The sequence below is a fragment of the Zonotrichia leucophrys genome, chromosome 3 (genome assembly GCF_028769735.1).
Source record: "Zonotrichia leucophrys gambelii isolate GWCS_2022_RI chromosome 3, RI_Zleu_2.0, whole genome shotgun sequence".
NCBI lineage: Eukaryota > Metazoa > Chordata > Aves > Passeriformes > Passerellidae > Zonotrichia > Zonotrichia leucophrys.
Window position 1 is genome coordinate 19,533,259 of NC_088172.1, and position 26,869 is coordinate 19,560,127.

The following is a 26,869-nucleotide window of genomic DNA, read 5'->3' on the forward strand; positions in this document are numbered from 1 at the left end:
CCTCTGCCGCCCGCGGCGGCGCGGTGCAAGGCCTGCTGGGGAGCGTAGTCCGCGGCGCACACCAGGGCAAGGGCGGCAGAGCAAAGGCTGCCGGGAACTGTAGTGAGTGGGAATCCCGGCAGGCGCGATCCCAGGAGTGGGAGCCGCGATTTCCGCTGCGACTGCGGTCAGGCCGGGAGCTTGGCACAGGCAAATTGCCGACCAGGTAACGGGACAGCGCTCTGTGCCGCACTGTGGAGGTAACAGCGGTGCCGAGGCCATTGAATCTCGTGGCCGTGGTAATTTGCCCGTCCAGTTCAGTGAGCACAGTTATCACCTGCTGTCAGCACACGTCTTCTCAGATTTTCTAAAATTGGACGAAACCTATTTGTATAAAAGCGTATCACAGTCTTTTTGTTCCAGAAGAAAACCACGTGTATGGATCTGTGAACCTTTGTGCATGTGTAGTGCCCTGAGCGTTTTCAGGAGGAGGATGAGGAGGCGTGTGTCTTCTCTGGAGGGGCAGGTGAGCGCTCAGGCTTGGGCAGCGGGCCCGGGAAATGGGGCTGCAAGGGCTCTGGGAGACGGCATCGGCACTGCTTTCCGATCCAGGTGACCGTAGCGCTGCTCTGTGGAGAGGAGACAGTCACAGCAAGGGGGCTGTGACAAGGCCGGGCGGCGATCCCCGGCCGGGCAGCCGGGGCTGGTGCGGAGCGGGGCACTGGGTGCTGCTGTGGGCTGTGCGAGCAGTGGGGATGACGCGGCTACCCGAGGATTTGAGATGGGGTGCTCGTGGCTACGACTGGTTATCAATAGAAGCAGCAATCAGTGCTGCTTCTGGTTTGGAGTCAAGGCTCATTTTCTCCTACTGGGTGTGCCTCTGCTTAGATACTTACTAAACGTTACATTTTAGTAAAAAATCCTTCACTGTGAGGGCGGTGAGGCGCTGGCGCAGGTTGCCCTGAGAAGCTGTGGATCCCCCATCCCCGGCAGTGTTCAAGGGCAGTTTGGGTGAGGGTCTGAGCAACCTGGTGTAGGCAAAGGTGTCCCTGCCCCATGGCAGGGCGTTGAAACTAGATTATATTTAAGGTCAAATATTCAAATCCAAATAATTCTATTATTCTATTGGGAATGAAAAAGCCTTGCCTGTAACAACAGAAAAACGGCATCCTGTGGCTGTCGCAGGGCTGAGTGCAAATACGTGATTGTGCACGAGGGCTGTAATATGGGTGGCTTAAAGCAGAAATCTCATGTGAGTGTACACTGCTCCTCCTGGCTTCACTGAGAATCATGCCTGTCTGTTGAAGGGAATTTGAGTCTTTATGATATATTCCTGTAAATATAAAGTTTAGCCTCTGACTAGGTGGGGTGGGGGAGGCACCCAGGGCTTTGTTTTTCCCCACACCTGTTTTAGCACATGAATGACATATCCTACACTGTACTCCTGAATAACAGCACTAGCTCATCCTGTCTTTCCAAACCCTGGGAATTAACTCTATATGCTTTACTTTTAAAACCTAAGGGATGAAGTGTAAAAAGAAGCTGATATTTCCTGAATCACTCTTACAGTCCTGATAATCAATTGTTTTAGATCAAATTTTTGTTCCTTGTTTTCCTTTTACTGCTCTTCCTGTTATGTCTTAAGCTCACCCTGGCTGTCAGAGCCAGGGTGAGCTGCTGGTGCTTGGGAGAGGAAGGCACAGGCCCCCCTTAAAATATCAATATTCTTCCCATTTGTTCACAGTTTGGTGTTTCTGCATTCTAGTTTTGTTGTTTAAACTCCTGAGACGTGAGACGCCCATCAGTGTGGGTTCGTGTTTGCTCGGCTGGGTTTTGTTTTCACAAGGATCACAGAACTGTTAGGGTTGGTAAGGTCCTGTGCAAGTCATCTAGACCAACCCCTATGCCAAGACAGCGTCACCTAGAGCTGGTTACACAGGAACACATCCAGGGTGGCTTTTCAATGTCTCCGGAGAGGGACTCTGTGACTTCCCTGTGCAGCCTGTCCCAGTGCTCTGCCACCCTCAATGGAAAGAAGTTCTTCCTCACGGTCAATGGAACCTCATGTGTTTCAGTTTATGGGTATTGCTCCTCGTCTTGTCACTGAGCACCACTGAAAAGAGTCTGGCACCATCTTTCTTGGCACCACCTCTGAGATATATCGACGCATTAACGAAATCCCTCCCAGTCCTCTCCAGGCTGAGCAGGCTCAGCTCCCCCAGTCTCTCGTAAGAGGGATGCTCCAGAGATGGTTTGTTTGTTTCTTTCTCGTTAACATCCAGCTCAGCGCCCCCTCTGCGAGGGGCCCGGCCGTTCCCCGGCCGCCGTCGTGGGGCGCTGTCCCCCCGCGGGGAGCCCCGGCGGGCCGGGGGCGCGGGGGCCGGGCCGGGGCGGGGGCCGGGGCCGCTCCATGGGCCGAGCGAGGCCGGCCGGGGCCGCTCTGGGCCGCAGCTGCTCCGCGGGGCGGCGGCGCCGCCGCCATTCCGGGCCTGTCCGCAGGCCGGGCCCGAGCGGGGACACGCGTCCGCGGTGAGTCCTGCCGGGCACGGGCACGGCGGGCCGGGGGACCCGCGGTCCCGTACGGCGAGGAATGGGGGCACTCGAGTGTACCGGGGCTGAGGGGTCGGGCGCTGCCGCAGCGGAGGCCGGGCAGGAGCCGGGAGCTGGCCTGAGCGGCGGCCCCGCCATCGCTCATCTGTCCCTGCCTGCGTGTGCGGCTCATGGGGCACCCCCGGAGCCCTCCGTGACAAACGCGGCACCGCGGGGACCGCACCCGTGGGCACCCACGGCTTTGAACCGCGCCTTTCTCACTGCTGCCTGCTTGTAATACCTTCGAGTAATTGCTACGGCGCAGGACGAGTTTAAAAAGGCACATGCTGTTTGTTTACTGTCTGCGTTTCTCGGCTGTGGCACAGTGAGCCAGTTTCGCTTTCAGTTCTCGGTGCTTCAGCACTTCAGACTGGAGTGGATACGTAGTTAAAGGGTTCATAAGCGACAACAGTAGGTTTGAGTTGTACTTAGTTAAAAAACACTCTCGATATATTGAATTAGACTTGCTGTTAAAGGCGTTTTGCTGTTCGATTTCTGAGGGAATAAAAGTATAGGTGAGGTAACTCGGAGTTACAACACGGTGGAAATAAGGGGTTTACATTTTACTCTGTCGTATCCACACACTTTTTGCTTTAAGATATTTTTGCAGTTTATATTTACATCTTCTGGTGGTGCGAATTTGTGTAGATTGTATTTTTAGATTAGATGATACGTGTTGTAGCTCTGCAGACTTCTTGTTGGAGACTCGTGCTCTTTTCAGTAATTTCAGTGGGGCTCAGGCGAAACAGTCTGAAGGCCAAGTAAAGTAGATTTTAAAACAACCTTACTGTTAACAACAAGAAATGGTGCTGATTGAGTTAACTAGAGAATACTTCATTCAGGCTTTGTCAGTGGGTTTTCACACAGGTGGATTTGTGCTTCCAGGGGAGCCGGGTTAATTTCTGTGCATCCTGGCATGTTTTTTAGCATTAATTCCTCATTGAAATAAGTGTTTTCTGACTGATTTGGTTTTTTGTTGTTGTTGTTGCTTTTGGTTTCTTTGGAATTTTTTGTTTATTTGTTTATTTTGGGGGTGGTTTTTTTTGGTTGGTTGGGGTTTGGGGGGTTTTTTGTTTGTTTTTTGGGGTATTGTTTCATTTGGGTGGGGGTTGGTTTTCTTGTGTTTTGGTTTTTTGTTTGGTTTTGGATTTAGGGGGTTTTGTTGCTTTGGGGAGTTTGTTTTTGTATGTTTGGGTTTTTTGGTTGATTTGTTTGGTTTTTGTTTTGGGTTTTTATTCTCACTTTTGTTCTTCAGAAATATTTCAATTAGTCTGTTTTGGTCACATTTGACAATTTCAAAGATAATTTCATACAAGTTTTTTTGAAAATTGGTGGCTGTGGGAAGGAGAGGCACTTAGTATCCTCAGTAATGAATAAATAGTTAGGTTCACCACTTGCATCTGTTCAAGAGACATCAAACAATCTATCCAGCCATTGGTGATTATTGCTAGTAGTGTTAAACATCTTTAGTTTTGCTGTGGTCTCAAATATAAGGCAAGGGTGCTCCTCCACTCTTCAGTCACAGTTCCCTGAAAGGGATATGTGAATGGTAAATCAGGGACAGCATAGGAATCTGAATTTTAAGACATCACAGCTGTTAGGATCACAGTTTCAGAACTGTATCATCAGGGCGGTGTGTGCAGAAGAGTCCACAAGTCCCAATTGTGATGATTTGAAATTACTGTATAAAATTGTTTGGATATTAATACATTTTAGGTTTTCAGACTAGGAGAACATGCAAGACGGTGTCATTGTTTGTAATCTTGTTGCCAGGGATCTGAATGAGGGTTTTTGAGCTGCCATCCAGTCACTGACCAGTTGGAGTAAGCAGGTTAAAGCTTTTTAACCTGGATGTAGACCACTGAACATAGCTTTGTGCTATGCAGGTGCACAGTCTGAAAACCAGCCAAAAAGGAACTGGTACTTGAAACTGCTGTTTTAGGGACAGACTCTGTGTTCCTTGGCAAGTAGTACAAAATGTGGGATTAGGTCTCCAATGTAAGGTGCTCAGTCCTGGGTCTCTGTAGTAGTGAGTGTGTGGAAAGAAACAGATGCTGCTATGGGGCAGTTCCTCCTGCCTGTCTGAGACACTGACTGGTGTCTGAGATAGATTTAGAGACGTGCTGCACAATGGGTAGATTGTCAAAAGGTCTTCTAACTTCAGATTTCCTGGTCTTCATTCCTGTATCAGTATTAGTGGGGCTAATAGGCTTAGAAGACAGAAAATAAAGGATGTTCACAGCATCTTGCATCCACAGGATTGTGGCTCTGCACTGATATCACTTCAGAGTTCCAGTAACATAATCCCATTACCTCTAAAATCATAACACAACTTTGTGAAATGAGGAAGATACAAGGCTACTACAGAAAAAAAAAAGAAAATGTAATTAAAGTACACATTACAGAAGGCAAAAGTCACAAGTCATGAGAATTGTCTTTTTAAGGGGTGAAGAATGAGATAATTCAAGTGACCAAACCTTCATTGCAGGGGAATTTTATTTTAAATGTATGATTAGTTTACATAGAATAGATTCCATTTTTTCTCAACTACAGTGGAGGAAATACCAGCAACAATTACATTAAACTAGAAACAAGAAGGTTTTTGCTTTATTATCCAGCAGAGATTCTGTGGATGCCCCATCCCTGGAAGGATTCAAGGCCAGACTGGGTCAGGCTTTGAGCACCTGGGTACGGGAAAGAGTCTCAGCCCACAGCACAGGGGTTGGAACTAGATGATTTTTAAGGTGCCTTCCAATCCAAACTGTTCTATGGGGTTTTTTTTGTTTATGCAGTGTAACAACAAAAGATTAAGTAGATAATCTGATGATGCCTCTACTTCTAGAGACTGATTCATGCTTAGAGTTACTGTGGTAAAATACATTTGGTCTTACCTGACATGAATGTAATATTCTTCCTCTGCACACTTTGTTTAAAGGAATGCATATGGCTATGCTCTCTCACATAGGACCATATGGAAATTCAGGATATTGGTTTAACTGATGGCAGTGTGACTTGTAAGGTGATGCCTTACATGCCTAAAAAGCTGGCTAGGACAGATCCCCTCCTATTGTATTGTAAAGCTTCATGTTTTCTGCTAGCAGATGATTTTGTCCAGGCCGTGAGACTTTATCCTGTGACTTTAGCAATAGTGTCTCCCTTCAGGGCTGCCTGCAAGCTTTCTGTAAGGTACCTTTAGCTTTAGCTTGGGACTGGCTTTGGGGATTATACCCAGTTACATCCAGATACGGGCTGGCCCTTTCTGGTGAGGCTCCAGGACAAGTGTTTGTGTATGGCTGCCAGGGACTGTTCCCTTGGACGAGAGTGGAGTCTGCAAACAAGCAATCTCAGAAGGGTACAGAAATCAAATGGATTATGTTCTGTGCTTTCAGACCAAAGGCTAAATCTTGAAAACATGATTCCTGCAACTGTTCACACTGTCCTGAGTGCTCTGTATTTATGCTGCCACAGAAAGAACTGGTTACACTTGGAGGAGAAAAACCGCAGGAAACGCCGAGGACTGAAATGCACTTGCAGCTGAAGTATCCTCATCATGAATAGGTACAAAACTATCAGACAGCTTGGTGATGGGACCTACGGCTCTGTTCTCCTAGGGAGAAGCATTGAATCTGGAGAGCTAATAGCCATTAAAAAGTAAGTGTTCTCATACATTACTTAATAATGCATAGTCCAGGTTTTTCCTTTCTAGGTCTGCATCAACTTGGTCATGCTGGTTTGAGTACTTCACATTCCGTGCAGCTTTTTAGTGTGGAGTTGTACTTGGACAGCATGAAAATGTGCCTTGTGTCCTCCAAAGCCTCAGCAGGAGATAAAGAGGGTGAGATATATAGGCTTACTGTGTAACAGCACACTGCTGCTATGTGCAAACGAGTTTTACATATTACTTAGAGTATTCTGCAGTGCTGCTTTGGAATCTACAGCCCTTTTGCTGCTGCATACATGGAACATATATTTTGTAGTCTAATTTTCAATGGAATATTAATACTGCAGTGATAATTAACACAACTGATCTCATTGTCCATTATCTGTATCTTTTATGCTATGATATACTGGTCTTTTCAACTTAAGATTTTCTTGAAATCCCTTGATAAATTCACTTGATTTTTCTCTTCTGCTTCAGTAGTGACTTTAGTTTGTAAATGGCTTATTTGTCCTAGCTGTGGTAAGAGACAGCTGTAAAACATTGCAGGCACCTTCCTGAAATACTGACCATGACAAGGGACAGGCTTGTCAAAAGAGCTTTTTGTACAATGCTATTTTGTATGAGCAGTCAATAGCTGGCTTTATCAACTTTCTAAATCCCCTCTGCTGAGGGTATTTAGCCTGTATCAGACCTTGCTTAGAAGGTCTTGCTTTAATTTTCAGTTTGCAGTATGGGAAAAACTCAGAAAAATCAGAACAAACCAGAAGTGTTCTCTTACTTAGGTGTTAATGCCGATCCTTTGTTAAAAACACAAGTGGCCCAGTAACTGAGTACACAAGACTGTAACTGCAAAAACACTGCTGAAAAAAATTCCAGACCCCTTAATGGCACGAAGGGCTTGTAGTTCTTAAACTACTCTGATTGTGAGAGCCAATCTCAAACAGGAAACTTGCTACAATAATAAGTAATACTGAATTATCATTAAAGGCAAAGGCTCAGATCTTCAGAGAGTGCTCAACTCCCTGTGAAATCCAGACTCTACACAGTTGAGTATTTTTTTGAGTTTTAATCTGTGATCTTCTGTGTGCATGTATGTGTGAGTCTTCATCCTTTTGGTCCTAAAGCATAGAGTTACATCTTAAAGAACTGAGTGGTAATCAAAATGTGTATGAACATACAGGACCATACATTACACACAAATATTATGTTCAGAGTTACAGTCTGGCTTGGGAGAAAACTTCCACACACTTTGTTTCTGTTGAATCAGAGTTGCTTATAAACTTCAAGGGGAAAGCAGAATTTGAAAAGCAGTTGGCATGATAGATGCACCTTGCAAGGGAGGTAGAAACATGAGGAATAGTGGTCAAAGGAAAATGTGGAAATATGGTCAAATACTAAAATCACAGAGAAATAAAAAATCGAGAAGAGGAGCAAGGAGAGTATGATAAGGTTGGAGATCCAGTGAAGTGATTGGATCTTCATTTGATTTGTGTCAAAACTGTCGAAACTACCCTTGTTCTTTTCACAGTTAGACTCTATTCTACCACATTGTTATATCAGAAAGAAAAATAGCATGCCTGGGCTTGTTGAAGGCTCTGAATTATTTTCAGCAAGGTTTATATACAGAAAAATGCAGTCCTGTGTAATAGTAACTGTTAATTTGACTGTAATTCTATTTGAGTGTGTATTCTAGTAAATCAACTTGACTATACCTTGTCTAGAGATGTAAAGTTTTTTGGCAAAGGAGCTAGTGTCTTAAATTCTGATGGAAGAACTGAATTGTTAATATGCAGTGGGGCTTTTGATTCTAACAACAGCTGATGTTTTAAATGCATTAGTCATTCTTTTTCTCTCTACTTTTGTAGAATGAAGAGGAAGTTTTATTCCTGGGAGGAGTGCATGAACCTTCGAGAGGTTAAGGTACTTGTTTTGTTCAGTGGTTGACTTCAAATTGACTGTCACATCAAATTCCTTACTACTCTTGTGCCAAAACACTACTCCCAAAGTGAGCTGTAGCATATGGCATTACTGTTCTGTTTCCTGACTCTGCATTAGAAGGGAGTGTCTTATAAAATTATTTAGTGGTAGAGAGCTGCAGTGAGGAGTGTGTGTGTGAGAGCTTTTCTGTCACAACACCCGGAGTTGATTGGTGCTTGTTTTTCAGAGCTTGAGAACACATGCCCTTTGTGCAGCATTAACTTTTGTACATGCAATTGTTTCTCTATAGTTGGCTTGGGGACAGACTTACAGCATGAAATTTTGATGCCAGCAAAACTTGGAGGGTAGGCTCTAGGGGCCTCCTTAATTTATGTCAGCACTGAAAACATGCAGAAACATGCCTAGGTCATTTTTCTTACAGTACCCTGTAAAAATGGACATCGAATACACTTAAAATCTAAGAAAAGAAAGAAGACCCAAGTTTGCTAGTTTTAGCTAGGGTAGAGTTAGTTTTCTTTGTAGCAGCTTCTATGGGTCTTTTTTTTTTGCATTTCTGACCAAAACAGTCTTGATAATACAGGTACGTTTTAGTTATTGTTGAGCAGTGCTTTGGCAACCTCAGGCCCTCTCTGTTGTTCATGCTTCCCTGTCAGTGAGTAGGCTGAAGGTGGGCTAAAGGCTGGGAGGGGACACAGCCAAGACAGCTGACCAAAGGAACATGCCATGAGACATTGTGCTGAGCATCAAAAGCTGGGGAAAGGAGGAGGAAGCAGGAGACCTTCAGAGTGATGGCATTTGATTCCCCAGGAACCATTACATGTGATAGAGCCCTGCTGTACTGGAGGTGGCTGAACACCTGCCTGTCCCTGGGAAGCAGTGAATGAATTCCTTTGTTTGCTTTGCTTGCATGCTTGACTTTTGCTTTACCCATTGAACTCTGTATCTCAGCCTGTGAGTTGTCTCACTTTCTGCCCTTCTGATTGTTTTCCCCATCCCGCTTGGGTGGCTGAACAAGCTCAGCTGCCTGCAAAAGTTAATCCACAATACCAAGGAAGACTTTCCAGGGTTGTTTTTAGTCTTGACTCTAACCTGGTTGTTGCCAGTGCAGGTGCAAGAAGAGTGTAAATTCTGCCATTAGGAAGTCTCTTACAGAGAAAATGCAGTTGTTTTGGTGCTGACAGTGACAGGAGATATCTGGCTTTTGAATGACCAGCACATTAAATTGCTGTACAGAGTATATGCATGTTGTAATACTCGGAGATCTGGTCTTTGTTCTCAGAGCTATCTGATTATTTAAGACACCAGAAAGTTTTTGATGTTAATCCTTCTGCAACAATGAAATAAGTTGTTTTTTTTTTCTCCTTCACTGTATTAAGACCCTTGTAAAATCCTGTTTGTATTTTCTGTTTCTAGTCTTTGAAGAAATTAAACCATGCCAATGTGGTAAAGCTGAAAGAAGTTATCAGGGAAAATGATCATCTGTATTTTGTGTTTGAGTACATGAAGGAAAATCTTTATCAGTTAATGAAAGAAAGGTATGTTACAGCATCACCTATTCCTGATATAAATTAATTACTTGTGTAATGTGCTTTTAACACCTCTGATACTGTTCAAAGGACTTCGGATTATTTGTTTAGGCTTGGATCAGTATAGCTTAAAGCTGCAGGCTGCAGCAGGAGCTGTGACTGTCCCCTTTGAGCATATTCCAGCCAGTCTAGTGGGAGTTTCCAGTGTCTTGTCCCACATTAGTGTGGTAGGGTGTTCTTTTGAGAGGTAGGAACTGTGGGTTTTAATAGTCCTCACACTGAAGAGGCCTTGGACCTAGAGCTTCTGATTTTGGTGTAAGTACTCCAGTGGTGCTTTTTTATAAGAAATTGGTATCACCATCTCTTCTTTTATGGATTCCTCAAATAAATGAGTAAATAAAAAGTAGTTGGAACAGTAATCAAGAGGTATCAAATTTTGGATTGCTTCCAGAAATTATTTTTCCTTGCTGTTTGAACTGACATGACCAAAGACTGCTTGTTTCATTTGTCAGCATTCTGAATAAAATGTAGCTTGGTATTTGCTGGACCATTAAGAAAGTCTTAGTTTTAGCCTTTGGGCCATGATAACATCCACCAGAGGATAAGTGAGGGCAAAATTTCCTGATTCGAAATGTTTCTCTCTGTGGACCATAGTATGAGCCTGGCAGATGACAAGAATCTTCCTTGATTTAAGAAAGTAAGGTTATAATTATAATATATCTATGTGAATGCCACATGAAATACCTTTTTAAGCATAAAGACACAATGCGTGTGCAGGGATAGAAAACTGTAATTAAATTGGGCACATATATGGATATATATTATATGAAATAATGAACTTTGGAGAAATTTTTCAAGTCTATAACAGAAACCAATTATCTTTGAGAATGTCACAGAAATGCTTGATATCCTACCTTCTTACAAAAACAAAAAGCCCAGATGTTTCTAAGAGTATGTTTTGCATCATACTCTACAGTTTAGCTAGGCCATGGACTTGTTAAACATTGTGTAAGTCAGACCTTTAAGAATGTGAATTATTTCCTTAATTCTTAGTTAATTGCCAGTTTCGTGGAAAGGGACTGTAGAATAAGAAGTAAGAATTTCTTCTGTAACAAGAAAAGAAGGTAGGCAAATATGGAAGCTGACTAGCAGTTTTATTTGTCATTGCTACCTTTTATCTTTGATTCATTAGATAGCATAAGCTAATGTATGAATTTAGTAATTAATATTTATTTCTTCCCTTTTATTTCACAGAAACAAACTGTTCCCTGAGTCTACAGTTAGGAATATTATGTATCAGATCCTGCAAGGACTTGCATTTATTCATAAGCATGGTAGGTTACGTTTTTGCTATAAACCTTCTGAATTAGAGACAGTATTTGTGTAAGTTTTTTGATTAATACACAAGCAATTGCATTACTAACTTCAGTAGAAGTTAGTAATGATCAAAAGAATGGCTCTGTATGAGAGATTCAGATGATTGAAAACACCTGTATTTTATAGTTGCCTAATACTTCATTCTGGAGGTTTTCTCAGTTCCTTTTCTGTAGATTTCCACTGTCTCAGTCTGGCAGCTGGCCACTCAAACTCATTGGATGTTAATGAACACATTTCTTGATAGATTTAAAGGTCCCCTGAGACTAAGAATAAAGAAGAAATTACTCTTTTTTCCAGGTACTAACAGACACCTGAATAAAACACACATTTTCTATAAAATATATTTAAAGTAATAAAGTCTGAGTGACAAGCAGCTTTTGTTGCATGGGCTTCTGACTAATATTTATAACAATGGTAAAAGGTAAAGCTGATGTACCAGCCAGTAGTAACAAGACCCACTTAACTAATGAAAAAATCTCAAAACAAACATCTTATTGTAACAAAAGCTTCCTCACTGTTTTTTGCTGACCCCTGCAATTCTGTCCACTAGATAAAGTGAGGGGTCTGGTGCTGGGCAGCTCTGTGGGTTATCAGAGGGAACTGACATCGGTAGTCGGAGTCCTGGAAGTGAAAGGCTTATAAGGACCAGCATTACAGTTCTCTTGAAGAACACATTTAACTGTGTTTTGCAAAATACTTTCCAGCTAATTACTTTACTCACGCTTCTGATGGGGCTTGGATACTCATCTGAAACCTAACTATAAATTCCAGTCTGTTTTGGTGACATACATAATATGTAAACATACATATGTAAACAAATATATGTATAGAAAAATGTTATGCTTGATTTGCAAAAATCTAAGCCAGCTTTTTTCAGTGAATTGTCAAATGGATAGCAGCATTTCAGAACAGCTTATGTTGCTATTTAGCTTACTATAGCTGTTGAGACTGAACAGTTCTGTGTCAAAACTGCCTTCCTCACTGACCTTCTACCACACTAGACTTGTATTTCTGCCAAGGTGTTGCAAATCTGTAGTTAAGAACACCTGGAAATATTTGGCAAGCTCAACAGGATGGTTGTGATGATATTGTGGCTCACAGAGTAAGAATGAGTATCCCAAGATTCTCTCCACACCAGTTTTGGAAAAAATCACATGAGCGTTTTTTTCCCTCTCTCTGTTTCTCCATTTTGCTCCTGTGTAGCATAGAAATGCTTGTCAAGTGAACTTCTTACATTCTTTGTCCATCCAAACTCTTAAGCATCTTTTTATATTTGAGTACACAACAGATTGCTCTATCTACAAGTTTGTCATGAAATAAATTGCCTCACAAACATTCTGTTGGTGCATGTCTGTGCAGCAAAATACAGAAGTGATTGTACTAAATGCTAAGAACAGCCTTGATTGATTTGCCTGGTACCTTTCACAAAGAAGCAGTAATTCAGTCTGGCACCAGAATATCAACTGAACATCCCTAGGAAGGATGCAGTCTCCTGGTTAGTAGATACCTACAGCTCTGTGTCTTCAGTGCTGTTATACATTAATCTAATGAACAAAAGCTAATCTAGTTATACTGGACAATGTGGAAATATCCTGTTTCAATGTTTAGTCCATTTTCTGTGGGAACATACTCAAAGCCATGGAAAAAGTAAGTATATTGGAGTCTTTGGAAAGGAGCTGAGAGCTTCAGTTAGGTACTGCAGAGGGAGCTGTGTCTCGGAACAGTGGTTCAGGTACTTGCAAGAAAGAAGCAGGACAAGATTTCCAGGCTAATGGTGGAAGCAAATTTCAGAGACAGTAGTCACTGATACACTAGCCCTCTTCTCTCATTTGTATTAAAAGAGCTCTTGCCAAGCATTTATTCATGATCAGTTTTTGCTGAATGCAGGGAACACTAAAAAAATACACTGAGATCTCCTTACGTGGTGTTGAGTAGCTCAGTGCTTGCCGATTATGTTCTCAGATTAAAAAAAAAGTCTGAAGTGCAAAAAACCTCCTCATTTAAATTTATATTCTGTTTAAAATAAAATTTTATATAATTGATTGATAACTTCATTGGTCAGTTTCCAGTTAGAATGAAACTAGCATTAAAATGGTGGAAATTTTTTTATGTTAGGGAAGTGTCACTTGAAAGAGCTGTCTGAATAAATGCTCTGAATTGTTACAAGATAGCCAACTTGTGTATACTTTCTTCACTGTTCTGACTGAACAACACTGTACTAATCAGCTCTGCTGATCACATAGGACTTTAATATCTGTGTGGGGTTATTCCAGCTTCAATGATAAGAACTAAAGTGAAACTATCCAGTTGGAAAATAAAGGATGCAGCTGAGAGTGACATTGCAATCCACATCAATATTTCATTTGAATTTCAGGGTTCTTTCACAGGGACTTGAAACCTGAAAACCTGCTTTGCATGGGACCAGAACTTGTGAAAATTGCAGATTTTGGCTTAGCCCGAGAAATCCGATCTCGACCTCCTTACACCGATTACGTATCCACAAGATGGTAAGTGCCAGTGCTCACTTACATTGTAGGAACTTGCAATCAACACTTAAAAGTAGTACAGTACTGAATTCGTGCTGACTGTTGTACTACTTTTGATGCCTCCTCATTAGGAAACTTTAATTTAGGCTTGGTATAATTTGAAAAGCTTCAGTTAGTGCAAGATAGTTTACAGATAGCAACAGCACAGGAGCAGAGTGGGAGCGTAGTAAGACAGGTTGGAATGTGCTAGGATTGCTGTGTCAGGAAGGTGTGAGAGAGTTTACAGCAGATTATGTAGTTTTAATCAAGAAAAGAAAAAAGTGTGTACAGGAGAGGAGAGGAGGTTTTTAAAGAATGTTTGCTCTTAATAGCAAAGAATGAAGAGGTGAGCAATTTCATGTATGTTTGAATTGTGTTGATTGTTGGGATTTCCTTTTCTTTCTTTCCTCTACAGGTACAGGGCTCCTGAAGTACTTCTGAGATCCACCTGCTATAGCTCTCCAATAGATATTTGGGCTGTTGGGTGCATAATGGCAGAAGTTTACACGCTGAGGCCTCTCTTCCCAGGCGCCAGTGAAATTGATACTATATTCAAAATTTGCCAAGTCTTAGGGACGCCAAAAAAGGTAACTGAAGTGATATTCCAGACTGCAATAATCCTGCAGCTGTTCTACAGTACACAATGGCACAGTAGCAGTAAGCATAAAAATAATACATTTTCCTCCTTACTGTTAATTTATGGTGTTGATTTCAGATACAGTAAACAAAATTAAAACTTACTTTCTGTGCAGTAATTATGCTATACCTGACAGAGGAGGAAAAATAGGCTCCTGCATAGCAAACAAAGTCCTTAGACTGTGATTTCATTAGGTGGGAATTGAATTTTTTCTTGTACATTGCATAAAAACCTATGATTTAAGAGGTTAAAAACTGGGATCATGGCAAGATTCCTACTTCCTCATTCCATTTGTGCCCTTGACTCTGTCAGATGTACAGCAAGACTCACCTCTCACCAGAGGTTTGGGGTGAAGATTCATAGTGGAATTTTCAATACAAGACCAGAGTAAGCTGGACATGGTCTGTTTCAGGTAGAATATGTGCTAGTGTGCTTAGGGACTGATACTTTACAGCTGAACTTTTTTGTGTTTGAAAATCTCATTCTTGCAGAATGACTGGCCTGAAGGCTACCAACTTTCAGCTTCCATGAATTTTCGCTGGCCTCAGTGTGTACCGAACAACCTAAAAACTCTCATCCCTAATGCTAGCAGTGAAGCAGTGCAGCTCATGAGAGACATGCTGCAGTGGGACCCCAAAAAGCGGCCAACAGCTAGTCAGGTTTGATTTTATTTTCTTTTTGTCTGCTTGTGATTTTTTTCTTTTACTGCAGGGAACAGTCATTTAGCAGTTGTTCAGGGGTGCAGTTCTTAGAAGGGAGGAGAATCCAAGAACAATTTGAAAGACAAAGGAGGGTAATTAAGGGAGAGTAATTAATCTTTTGCATGAAACATCAGCTGCTTGAGGTATGTGCTTAATAATCAAATGTATAAATACACTTGAATTAAGTGTAATCCAGTCACTATGAATAGCAGCAGAGTGAAGGTAGGATGTATGGCTGAAGGCTGAGCTGCTGTTGTTTCATTGTGGTGTTCCACAGAATGACTGGAATCTGGTTCAGTCACCTTGCCCTAGGCAGCCTGTTCCAGTACTCAGTTACTCTCAGAGTAAAAAAATGTTTCTTGATGTTCAGAAGGAGCTTCCTGTGTTTCAGTTTGTGTCCATTGTCACTGGGCACACCTGAAAAGAGACTCAGTCAATCTCCTTTGCACTTTCCCTTCTGCTTTTGCATACTTTGATAAGATCCTCAAGAACCTTCTCCAGGCTGAACAGTCCCAGTTCTCTGTCTTTGCTCATATGCAAGATGCTCCAGTCCCTTAATCACCTTTGTGGCCCTTTGCTGGACTCTTTCTGCTATGTCCATCTCTCTCTTTTTCTGGGGAGGCCAAAAATGGACACAGCAGTCCAGGCATAGCCTCACCTGTCCTGAACAGAGGGGAAGGATCACTGCTCTTGACCTGCTGGCAACACTCCTGCTCAGGCAGCCCAGGACTTAGTCTTATTTGCAGCAAGGGCATATTTGGTAGCTGTTCCATGTTCAACTTGGTGTCTGCCAGGTCCTTCCCTGCAAAGCTGCTTTCCAGGTGGTTGACCTCAGCATGGACTGGTGCATGTGATTATTCCTTCCCAGGATTTGGTATTTATCCTTGTTAAATTGGTGAGGTTCCTGTCAGCCCATTTCATCAGCCTGCCACAGTCCTGTAGGGTGGCAGCACAGCCAGCCAGTGTGTCAGCCCCTCCTACTTGTGTCATCAGCAGACTTGCTGAGGGTGCACTCTGCACCACCAGCAGCATCGTTAATGGAGGTGCTGGAACAGTATTTGCCCAGTAATGACCTCTGGGGACACAGGTACTTCCTGGCCTCCAACCAAGACTTTGTTGCACTGACTGCCACCCTTTGGGACTGACCTTTCAGCCATCTGTTAGTCCACCTTGCTCTCTGATCCTCCAGCCCAGTGTTGCCTGGATAAGGCTTGCTTTTGCTGGGCAGCCTCAGCTCAAGTGCACTGCAGGTATGTTCCAATGTCCTGTGCATAAGCCTTGCCCAGGTCATCAGTATTGCACATACAGGTGGTGGTAGCTGCTGGTTTTGGGTAGTACTCAACTAATACAATGAGCAGGGCACCTTTATGGAAAACAGATGGGATTCTTGACACTTGACTTCAAGGGCCATAGCTGAACCTTTGTGATTTAATTAGACCTTCAGTATAAAGTGCAATTAAAATCTTGAAATTTAATGAAAACAGTTAAAAAGTGAAGTAGATTATGAACTCTCAAAGGTAATGAAGAACAAAAAACCACTGACTGTAACAGTATTAAAAGCATTAACAAATGTTTTACAGTAAAGTACAAATAGAGTGAGGAATCTGAGCTTTTAGAAGCTTTTTGAAGTAAGAAGTCTTTGGGAAGGGAAGATGAGTGTGCCTGAAACAGCAAGATATATTAATTGCCTTTACTGACAACTTCCAAATTACTTGTAAGGCAGATAAAAGTACTTTTAGTAACTATCTTTACTAACTTGTCAGAAAAGGTAGTGGCTAATTTCCATAAGGGTTGTGTTTCTTTCACTTAATTCAGTCTCAGAAATGGAGAATGGAGCCGATATATCTGGGGTCATTGAGTTTTGCTGGCTGAATCTGAAATGATGAGGGGGATGTGTTTCACACACACACATGAAGAGACAGCATGTAATGAAACATGTCTTTAGCTGCCATTTACCTGGTTAACTATCTTAATTCTGCAGAACCTTTCCTTCTGTAGTAGTCCACAGAGGATTTGATAACTCAGTATCTCTTGAAATTTCTCTACTATTGCAACATTTTTTTGAAGTAGATTGTGCTCACTGGAATCTAGTGTTGAGAGATGAGTCTTGTACTGTTTCCTATCCCATGAAAAAAGGAGATTAAATTTATGCTGACACATAGGACTGGGGTAAATAAAAAAGTTGGTTTTCTAAGCCTAACATCTTTATTATTTTTTTAGGCACTTCGATACTCATACTTCCAGGTTGGGCAGGCCTTGGGCATTCAGGAACTGGGAAAACAAAAGGACCTGCATAATAAATTGTCTCTGCATATTAAGCCTGTCCCTCCAGCACAGCCCCCTCTGAAACCTCATGCCCGAATTTCATCACGGCCTTTTCAGCAAAGCCAGTCTTCTCAGCACGTGGTGTATGCATGTAAGACAGACAACTCTGGGGCTGAGCGCAGTAACTATGCACAGGAGGACAAGTCTAACCAGGTTCTTCTACCTGCAATACACAACAAGGCTCCTCAGCAGGTAAATACCCATCTAGCATAACATAAGCTTTCTGATATAGTGCCTGGCTTCTTTCCTTGTGTTTCTTTTTCTTGTTCTCCTTCAAGGTTCTTGTACTTCACTAAAAGGACAGTGAGTGGAACTAAAATATGGTTCCAGTGTTCCAACTGTCTGCTAGAAACTGGAAGTTCCTCTCGAAGTCTTAATCCAGTTGCTGTAAAACAAGCAAGTCAATTTCTCATTTTAGAGCCATTTTGTGGTACCCTTTACACCTGCACCACCTACAGGATTACACTGATTTCATATGAATAAAATGGATGTACAGTGTTCAAAATATTTAATGGGATTGATGCCAGAGAGAAAAGTATGAAGCTAAATAGTATTGAAATGAAGGAGACTATTGCCTTTGCCCATTTAAGGCATCCAGTTTATTGACTGGGAATAAAATAGTTTGGTCTTCCAAACTGGACATGGAAACCAACAGATTCTTCTTGAAGCACGAGAATGTACCCTTTCTGTCTACTGATGAGGAGACTGGATTCATAAAGTAGGTGAGAGCAGACAGTGTGAATGCTACTGCTGCAGGGTCAGTCATAAGCAGTCTGTTCTGACCAGTGTCACACAAAGTCAAAATGTACTGCTGAGTCTGAATGACAGAAGAGGCACAAATTTGTGCCTATGCTGTCCTGTAAGAGAAAAAAAAAATTAGGTGTCTAGACACAGGCTTGTGGAAGCATAAGCATTCATGTAGTTTTATATTCCCAGCATGGGTCTAGAAGTAAAAATTCAGTATAAGGTAATGGTTTGGGAGGTGCATACTGGAACATGAATAGAATTGCAATTGAGACCCAATAAATTTCTTCTTGTATAAATTCAAGATGCTTTATTGCAGGACGAAATGCAGAAGATATGTAATGTCAGCAGGCTACAGATTGTGTTCTTAGGGTGTTTAATGAAAGTTGAAGATTGTGTTGTTACAGCTCTACTATCACTGTTACTCTTTGAGATAGAGGAAAAAAAAGTCCTTTTTGTTCCTGTCACCTGGATTGTGGTCTAAGCATGTAGGTTTGTTTCTTTTTCAATCTTTGTAACAGAAAACATCTGCTGGATCTGAGAATACAAATGGTGAACTTAAACCAAAACCTAGGCGAAGATGGGGGCATCTTCCCAGGACAGTTAAGAGTTCTGAAGACTGGGATGATTTGGAAGACCTTGATTACAGCTCTTCCATCATGAGAATGGACTTGAAAAACAAGAAGAGGCAGAATGATGAAACTCTTTGTAGGTAAGGGGATTTTTATGTGTATGTGCTATTTGGTCTATTTCTTTGCTCTTTTCCTCTTTCTTAGTAATGTTACTCTTCGTGCTTTCTTTGTATCTAGAAATGTGTATCTCAACAATTTCATGTTCTTTTTTTCCCACTGAAAATTATAACTGGTGTAAGTCTCCCAAAGTTAATAGTTGAATATATACTTTTAATTTTATATGTGAACAATTTTGACATATTCCACGCATATAAACTGTTTTGGATAAGTCTAAGCTGCAGTTTCCATGGATGGTATACACAAGAGAGAAACTTGCTGACTTTAAAAGCAGTATATAAGGGAACTAGAAGCACAGATGTGATTTTCAGGGGCACTTGCATGACTTCGGGTTGATAATATTCCCTGTTGCCTGTGTGTTTATGGTGTAGCAAACACATTACAAGGAAATTATTCCTGGAGATGGGGTATAGTTGAAAAAGCTGTGAATAAGCATGTGCTATAAGAATTGGACTACGCATAGCAATTTTTCAATTACAGATTTGAAAGCATTTTGGACCTGAAGCCTTTGGATGCTGTAGGCTCTGGCAGCAGTGCACGAACTTCCCATGCGACCTTTTTGCGGCAGGACACTCCTACATTGCGAGTTTCTGCAGCAAAGCAGCACTACTTAAACCATTCTAGGTATCGACCTGGTTAGTAAAATACTTTCCTTTTCTTCCTGCAGTTCCAACAGGAGTATGAAATAATCATTGGTACATTAGCTCTTACCCTTTGAACTTGTGGAGGTGGGCTACTACTCAAAGAGCCTGAGGACAGAAAGAGCTTGTAGTGTGAATGGCCACGACACAAACTGCATTCTAGTAGTCTAGCAGTACAAACAAGGGGACAGGACTGTTGGTACTTCTTCCTCCTGATGGATACTTTTATACTTGGAAGTGCATTAGAAAATGTCTGTATATGTGCCAGACTACTCCCTGTCTCCCTAAAAATTATAAGACTGGTCTTCTGGACTGGAAAAGAAAGTGCCGTGTGTTTACCTCATGAGCGTATAGTACCATGAACAACAGGCAAACTAGTAGTGGGAATAGAATTACATGCCTGTCTTCATGATAACCAGTGCTGAGGCAGGATGAATACAGGAGGCAGACAACATGTCTGCCAGTATTTAAAATGAGATGAATATAAGTATATTCTTTCTCATCATTTCTATTTTAAAGGTAGTGTTAACTTTTTATTCATTTGTAGTACTACTTCTTCAAAATTAATTAAGTAAATTTGAAGGTATTGTGACAACAAACTCAGTCTTTTTTCCTGAAATAATAATTGACTTCAAATTGTCTCACTTAGAGTTTTGGTAGCTAAAACTTGTTTTACTAGAGGAAATTGTAAAACACATTGATCCCAATACTGCTTTTAGCCATATCCTGAATTGTGAGTGCATTCTTGAATGTTAGGTACCCTGCTTAAATATGGGAGCTATATTAAAAACAAATAATAGGTGTCATGTGAACTGTAGTGCAAACTGTTTGCATAATCTGAGGTTTCAGTAGAGACAAAGAGTACAGTACTATGAGAAATGGAATTGCCATTATTGCCTCTCAAGTTATCTTGTTGCTGTTAGGCTTTTATTGGAAGCACAGATTTCATGTACATAGCAAGGTTCACTTTCTGTGACATGAGAGTATTTGTGGCCTGTGATATAAGCAGCCATTGATGCTAGTGGAGCTGCTTACATTATGATGTCTGCAGGATTAGGGCCTGTGGCTAGTTCCAGTATTCCTGTACAATGAGAGGATGGAGAGTGATTCAGAGTTACTGAGAGGGGAGAGGTTTTGGCCAAGTTGAACCAGACATCTGCTCTAAGATTGTGCATTAGGTGGAATGAATGCAGGCCTGTGTTGCAACAAGGATTTTAGTGAAGTAATCTTTGCATTTTTGCAATATAGGAATAAGCACCAGGAATAGCATAGTCTCCACTTCAAACAAAGAGTCTGTTCCATCTAATCACTGGCCCACTTCTGATTTGTCTGGGAAAACCTCCGGTTTGGGAGGAAGTGCTACCAACAGGATGGATTCAGGTAAGAAGGTGTGCTTAAGACTCTGAGGAATGATAATAAGTGATGTCTGTGCAATTCCCCACAGGTGTATTTTGGAGTCATCCATTTCCAAAATGTCATTTCTAAGACACCTGCTTACCCTGTCTGTTCTTTGTGTTAAAATCAATTATGAGTGCTCTTCTGTGGGAGACTGCCTTAAACTGAAACATAATAATTTCTTCTAATGAAACGTCACAAGTCTGAAGTACCCCATGCAGAGAAGGCTGGACAGCTTAGGTCTCTTCAATCTGAAATTCTTCCTCCTGCTTTCAGTTTCTCTCTTCAGTTTCTTAAAGTCATGTTTTCTCGTTTCCAGTCTATTTTAGTCCACCTGGTACATAAATTGCTGTAATTACATGAGGAAGCTGGTATAAATTGAACTAGCCATACACACCACTCTTGTTACATGAATTAAGCAAAGAAAATCTATTGCTGTGTTTTTCAGTTGATGATGTTTAAAATAATGTAGTAATTACAGTTTAAAAATTCCAACAAAAAGCAAAACTCTTCAATCTTTCTTCTTCAGGTTTTTTTTTTGCATTTGGTATTTCAGGTATTTAATCACTGTTTGAGTTGAACTAATTAATTTACAGATTTTTACATTAGTTTTTATCAGATATAACATGTTAATAACACATTGATTTTTTTAGATTGTATCTATGTATTTCCTCTCTAAACCATGGCTTCATGTTTTCATGTGATACAGTTCTGCAGTGCCATAATTCTTTTACATATGTTGTTTTGAAAGTGTTTTATTGCCAAAGTTTGTGTTGAATCTTGGCCCAAAGAAGCATTTTGGGCCTCTAGAAAATCAGGTTAAAAAACCCCAAAACAACAACTTAAAGTTTTGGATGTAATTTAATCAGAAAATCACTCTTTAAAGATTCAGGATGGGAGGACACTGTAAATAACTAAACTACATGAGAACCTTTACAAACATAGCACGTCTCCTTTTTTACAAGTTTTTGCTTCTTTTGTAGCAGCATAGGATGTCATTAAATTTTTCTTTTTTTTGTTTATTACCATCATTTCCCACAATAGGCTTTGCCACTGCTCTAGTACAGCGTAGGCACATGTGTGATGGCCCTGCTCTGTGCATGATACCTTGTTTAGTGCCCTTCTGTGCTATAACAACTCTAGACTGTTTTGTTCCATTTCTATGGCTTATCCTACAGATCAGTCAAATCTGTTCCTGCTCATCTTAGGGACAAGTTTTGTAGCTGGCTTTCAAAATCTGAAATGTGAATCTGTACCACATTTTTAAACTGTGCTCTCACAGGCTTCGCTAAGAGCTTTGTGTAGCACCAAAGCCCCAGACTCACTACATAGAAACCATGAGTCAATATATTCTTATCACATAGTTGCTGAAAGTCAAGCAAGATAATTCCAATTGAAATGCTAAGTTTTGAAAGCTTTGAGAAACCTTGAAAAAGCCGAGATGTCAGAGAGAATTACCATTCTCTCTGACAGGTACAATTTGTACATGTTTTCCGTTCATCTCTAATGCAGTCTGATGCTGACGCTCTCCTGAATGCAGGTGTTTGTATAGGAGCTATAGGACTTCAAGTGCCTTCAGTTAAGTTCTTTTTTTGATCATTCCATGATCAGGCTTGGTCTTGAAAATGATCCTTCAGGGCACACCTTTGTCTCCTGTTGACAGTATGGGAGATCCATTGTGTTCAGATGTTCCTTGCCATTTCTTTCAGGGCCCATAGGATCAAGTGGTCTAACAAATGCTTATGTCCCTTCATTCCTGAAGAAGGAAGTAGGTTCTGCTGGGCAGAGGGTTCAGTTAGCACCAGTTGTGGACCCATGTTCTGGTAAGTCCAGTACTGAAGTTCTCTTGATCCCTTGGTCAGTACTCCAGTAATGCTGTATGTCTGCAGCACTGAACTACCTATCTTTGCTTTATATTATTTGTCAATATATGACTGACTAGAAGTATTGTTTGTAACCTTGCAGAACTTCATATAGAGAAGGATTTGGTTTGTGTTTACTTTTGTTTATTAAATATGTGGGTTTATCTACAGCTTATTTCAATGGGACCTATAGATTGCTGTGAGAGCTGGTGTAGAATTCACACTTGCCAAATCAGTGATGTCAATACTCTTTGTCTGCTAAGGTTTTAGGGATTGGATCCACTATTGTTTCACATCAGCAAACTTTGTTAAAAAAGGAGACTTACCTCCTGAAGAAGTAAGGATCTGAACCTGCACCCAGTTGTTGTTCAGTATGGACAGCTCTCACTGAACCTTTATATCACAGAATGTTTTGTCCTTTAGATTTTGCAGCTCTGACATCGGTCAGGCCCCTTCTCGGGTGGCCGTCGTTCAGCTCACCCACCAAGAGCTCGCCGCGGTTGATGCCCCTGCCGCCAGCAGCCGAGCCCGTCCACGGCCGCGTGGACTGGTCTGCCAAGTACGGCGCTCCCCGGTGACCTGGGAAGGGCCCTCCGAGCACTGCGTGCGTCCCCGAAACGGTGCCCAACGTGGGACATTCCATACTGCTTTATATACCTGTGCATTTAAAAGGAGCAGATCTTACATGAATGAGACATTTTGGAGGGTTTTTACTACTTTGCATTAATCTGAATGCAATCTTGTACCGTTTTGTATAAAATTGTTTTGTTGTATACATGGGTCCAGTTATTTTCATAAAAGTGATGCATTTTGTATATAAGGCTTAGGGTATTTGGCATTTTTATACAGTAAATTTTTATAATGAACTTTTAAAAAATTTAAATTTTTTATTAGACTCAACTTTTTTTATAGAAGTGGATTAAAAAAAAACATGGTGCAATATTGCAGTGAAGAAGTACTGAGGAAGGGGCATTCATTAGACATTTTCTGAAGTTTTATGTGCTAATTGAGGCTGTGTAATTTCAAGTAATGCCATGTCTCAGTGCCACACTTCTGTTGTCCTATGCTCATTGCTTCGTACTGAGATCAGAGTGAGTGAGTGAGTGACTTAGCAGTGTAAACTCTCCTTCACAGTCACTGAGAGGCTGCGAAAAGATAGTGGGAGGCACCTTTTTTTAATTTATTTTTGCCTTTGAAAGGTTTTTTGTTGGACTGCTATTCAGATTTACCATATCTTACTCTTGTTTGGTGAAGGGTAAATACTCTTCTGTAGATCCGTTTTCTGACACAGCTTTCCTTTTTCCTGCTTAAAAGTTGTTCTTTGGCATTGTTCACAATGAAATAGAATGTGGACCTACCTCTGTTAAATTCATGTAAATGGTCTAATGATTTCTAAGGAAAAAAAAGAGATTCTGTTTCATGTTTTTCTTTTGTTGCCAATGTAAAAGCTGGAGATATATTAAGAACATATTAACAATAAATTAATAGCACTAATAAAACTGGTTTCAGAGTAACAAAATATTAATGATATGCCAGCAACATAGTTGAAGGAAACAAGATCTATGCAGCTGACTTAATTTTCACAACTGTTCTAAATCACTTAAGGAAAAAAAAAACTTCAAAAACCAAAACAACCCAGAGGAAATGAGTCGGTCTAACCTTACTTATGTTTATACTCAGTTCTTCTTCACTCAATACATCTTTTACAATGTGAAGAATATGTCAGCTTCCATAAATTAGCCCCAGAGGCTCTACAGGAAAAAATGGGATCTTATATGGTCCTGTTAAAAAATGTAAAACTGTGGTTGATTTCACTGAAATTGATAAACTTTAAATTGGGAAAACTGTTCTTTGAAGAGCAGTTTAACTCAGTTTATGAGAGTATGATTTATATCAAGGTATAGAGAAAAGGAAGTAGCCTCATAATCTGGTTTAGTTCTGCTCTGGAAAGGAGTGCCAGAGTCCAGCCATCAGCAGAAGATTCTTTTAGAGCACTGTCAGCATTTGTCTGTTCTGCACCTCCTTCTACAGAAGAAAGATAAAACTGTTCAGTGCTGTGGGAGAGGACTTTCCATAGCTGCATTCTGAAGCAGTGCTGCCAAAGCTGAAGTGTGCTGAGAAAATGCATCTCCCTGCAGAAGTGTGCAGAAATTCTGATCTTACTGAGCTCATTGTGTGATCAGCTCAGGAAAATAGTTTATTTATGAGACTTAAATCCAGCCTAAAGGGATCAGAGCAGGTGCATTTCTCAGCTTCCTGCCATTTCACAGGAATTGAATAGTGTCTGTGTCAATGAGATCCTCTCCATGGGATCTGCCAGCACACACAAGGGGCAGCTGCTGTGGTCGAGATTGAGAGCATATTCTGGCCTTTTCAGTGCTGCCCATGGTGAATGTGTGGGATTTTGAGGAAACTACCCTAGGGTAGGCTGCTGGCTCAGTGCTACAGGGGGAAGCACAGGAAGCACTGCTCACTGTCTGCTTTTATAGGCTCAGCCCACAGTGAGACAGTACAAGACAAAGAAAGAACAAAAATGTTCATGAAAGACTTACACATTCCAAAGACATCTTGTGTGTCCTGCTGCCCTATTATCTGGGCATAGCAAGTGCTAACTCTATACCTAACTGCTTCCACAGCAGTGATGCCAATGCTTAGCAGTAAAGTAAAGCAGCCATTTGATTTCTAAAGTGCACACTGATGGGTGTCTGTGGGTAAGTGGAAAGGGAAATATGTATATTTGTCACAGAACTGGAAAGACAGTTGTTTCTCTTGGAAATAAATACCTGTATTTATGTCAACGTATCATTTAATTTATTTTATCACCAGGTAATTTGTCTCAAGAATGAACACCCTGAACCTATCCCAGTGTCCCTAGACCTAAGTAGGTAATGTAAGTAAGGTCTGTACACTTAGTTCCTACAAGTGGAAGGAGACAAGTCATGAGAACAGGCAGCTGAGGCTTGGATTCATCATACTAAGTATGAGCTCCTTTGTTGTGAGGTGACTCACCCCTGGTGAGTGAGAATCATGCCAAAAGAAATCTGTATCATTTGAGAGCATATTAACATTCTGGAGATACCTGAGTGTCTACTGAGGAGGGGGACAACTCTGTGAGATTTAAGTAGCACAGGATGAATCTGAACCTGGCCTGTAATCTCTGAACCTTTATCAGGCCATCAGGGATTCTCTTGACTATAGCATTCAGGCTTTAGTTGGTCCAGTCAAGAGATTAGAAAAGTCAGTTGTACTTATAATTTTCTTTTTTTATATATCTCCTACTTTCCTAAGTTAAAGCCTTTTATTTTTGGGGAAAAAAGCTAATAATCTTGACATTGAGAATCACACTCTCTTGGTGTTCTTGTATCTGGTATGGCTGTTGATATGAGCAGGATGTTCCATAATGTGAGGAGGAAAACGTGTACTGAAAGAACATTTTAGAACTTAATATGGAAGGGGGGGGGTGGAATTGTCAGAAATGTGGAGAAATAATCGTTCTTGTTTATTCAGTGTTTTTGTTCAGAAGCATTCTAAATGCTTGTTTCATTCCTTCTGTGTCAAATGTCCTGCCCAGAATAAAGTTATCTTTGAGGAAGCACTGACTGACTGACTTGTTCTTTTATTCAGTTTTTAATGAAAGCACTTTAGTTTGTTTTTTGTTTGGTTGAGGTTTTTTTTAGTTGGGTTGGTTAGTTGTTTTTTTTTTTTTTAACAAGCCACCTTGGAGGGACACTGCACATTCACTGGCCACATGGTTTGAGTGTAAGCATGTAATTTCTGCAGTACACTGTGAGCTCCCTGTAAAACTGTTTGCTTAGTCTTCCTTGGCTGTCAGCTCCTCTGAAACTGCCTGCCAGACTGAATTGCAATATGCATAACAGGAGGACAGGCAGCTGAACTAGATTGTTGTGGGTCCCTTTCTAAGGGAAATTATCCTATTCTATTCCTGTTCTGTTGTTCTGTGTCTTCTGTCACCCCTTTAGCCTTGTCCCCGGCTTTCCAGGCAGCAGAAGCTGAAAATAATTTATACCTTACAAGCCCAGCCCTTTTGTTAGCTGTTTAAGTGGGCTGACAGGCACTTGCACAGGTGAAGAACTAGGTGAAAATTACATTTACATTTGCAATGATTCTAGTTTTACGTGGTGGGAGGTGGGGGGGGAGGTGGACATGACGGGAGGGGTTGTGGAGGTGTGACATGAGTAGCTCACAGATGTGTAGGTGGG

At 41.3% G+C, this 26,869-nt stretch overlaps 1 protein-coding gene across 12 annotated transcripts; it reads left to right on the forward strand.

Annotated features, from left to right (window-relative positions):
• The first annotated feature begins 123 nt into the window (after nt 1-123).
• CILK1 (ciliogenesis associated kinase 1) lies at nt 124-26,236 on the forward strand. 12 transcript variants are annotated; one of them, XM_064707586.1, is made up of 16 exons: nt 124-205; nt 403-505; nt 6,037-6,126; nt 6,275-6,403; nt 8,095-8,149; nt 9,581-9,702; nt 10,948-11,027; nt 13,445-13,577; nt 14,011-14,182; nt 14,724-14,891; nt 17,154-17,450; nt 18,524-18,714; nt 19,232-19,386; nt 20,641-20,772; nt 22,497-22,610; nt 23,073-26,236. In XM_064707586.1, exons 5-16 carry the CDS (start codon nt 8,096-8,098, stop codon nt 23,225-23,227), a joined length of 1,773 nt encoding a protein of 590 aa, XP_064563656.1. In that variant the 5' UTR covers nt 124-205; nt 403-505; nt 6,037-6,126; nt 6,275-6,403; nt 8,095; the 3' UTR covers nt 23,228-26,236. The 12 variants fall into 12 exon arrangements, with proteins under 12 accessions (XP_064563656.1, XP_064563645.1, XP_064563643.1 ...); XM_064707575.1 differs by lacking the exon at nt 6,275-6,403 and having other exon boundaries at nt 5,958-6,219; XM_064707573.1 differs by lacking the exon at nt 6,275-6,403 and having other exon boundaries at nt 6,037-6,219.
• Nucleotides 26,237-26,869: the final 633 nt, after the last annotated feature.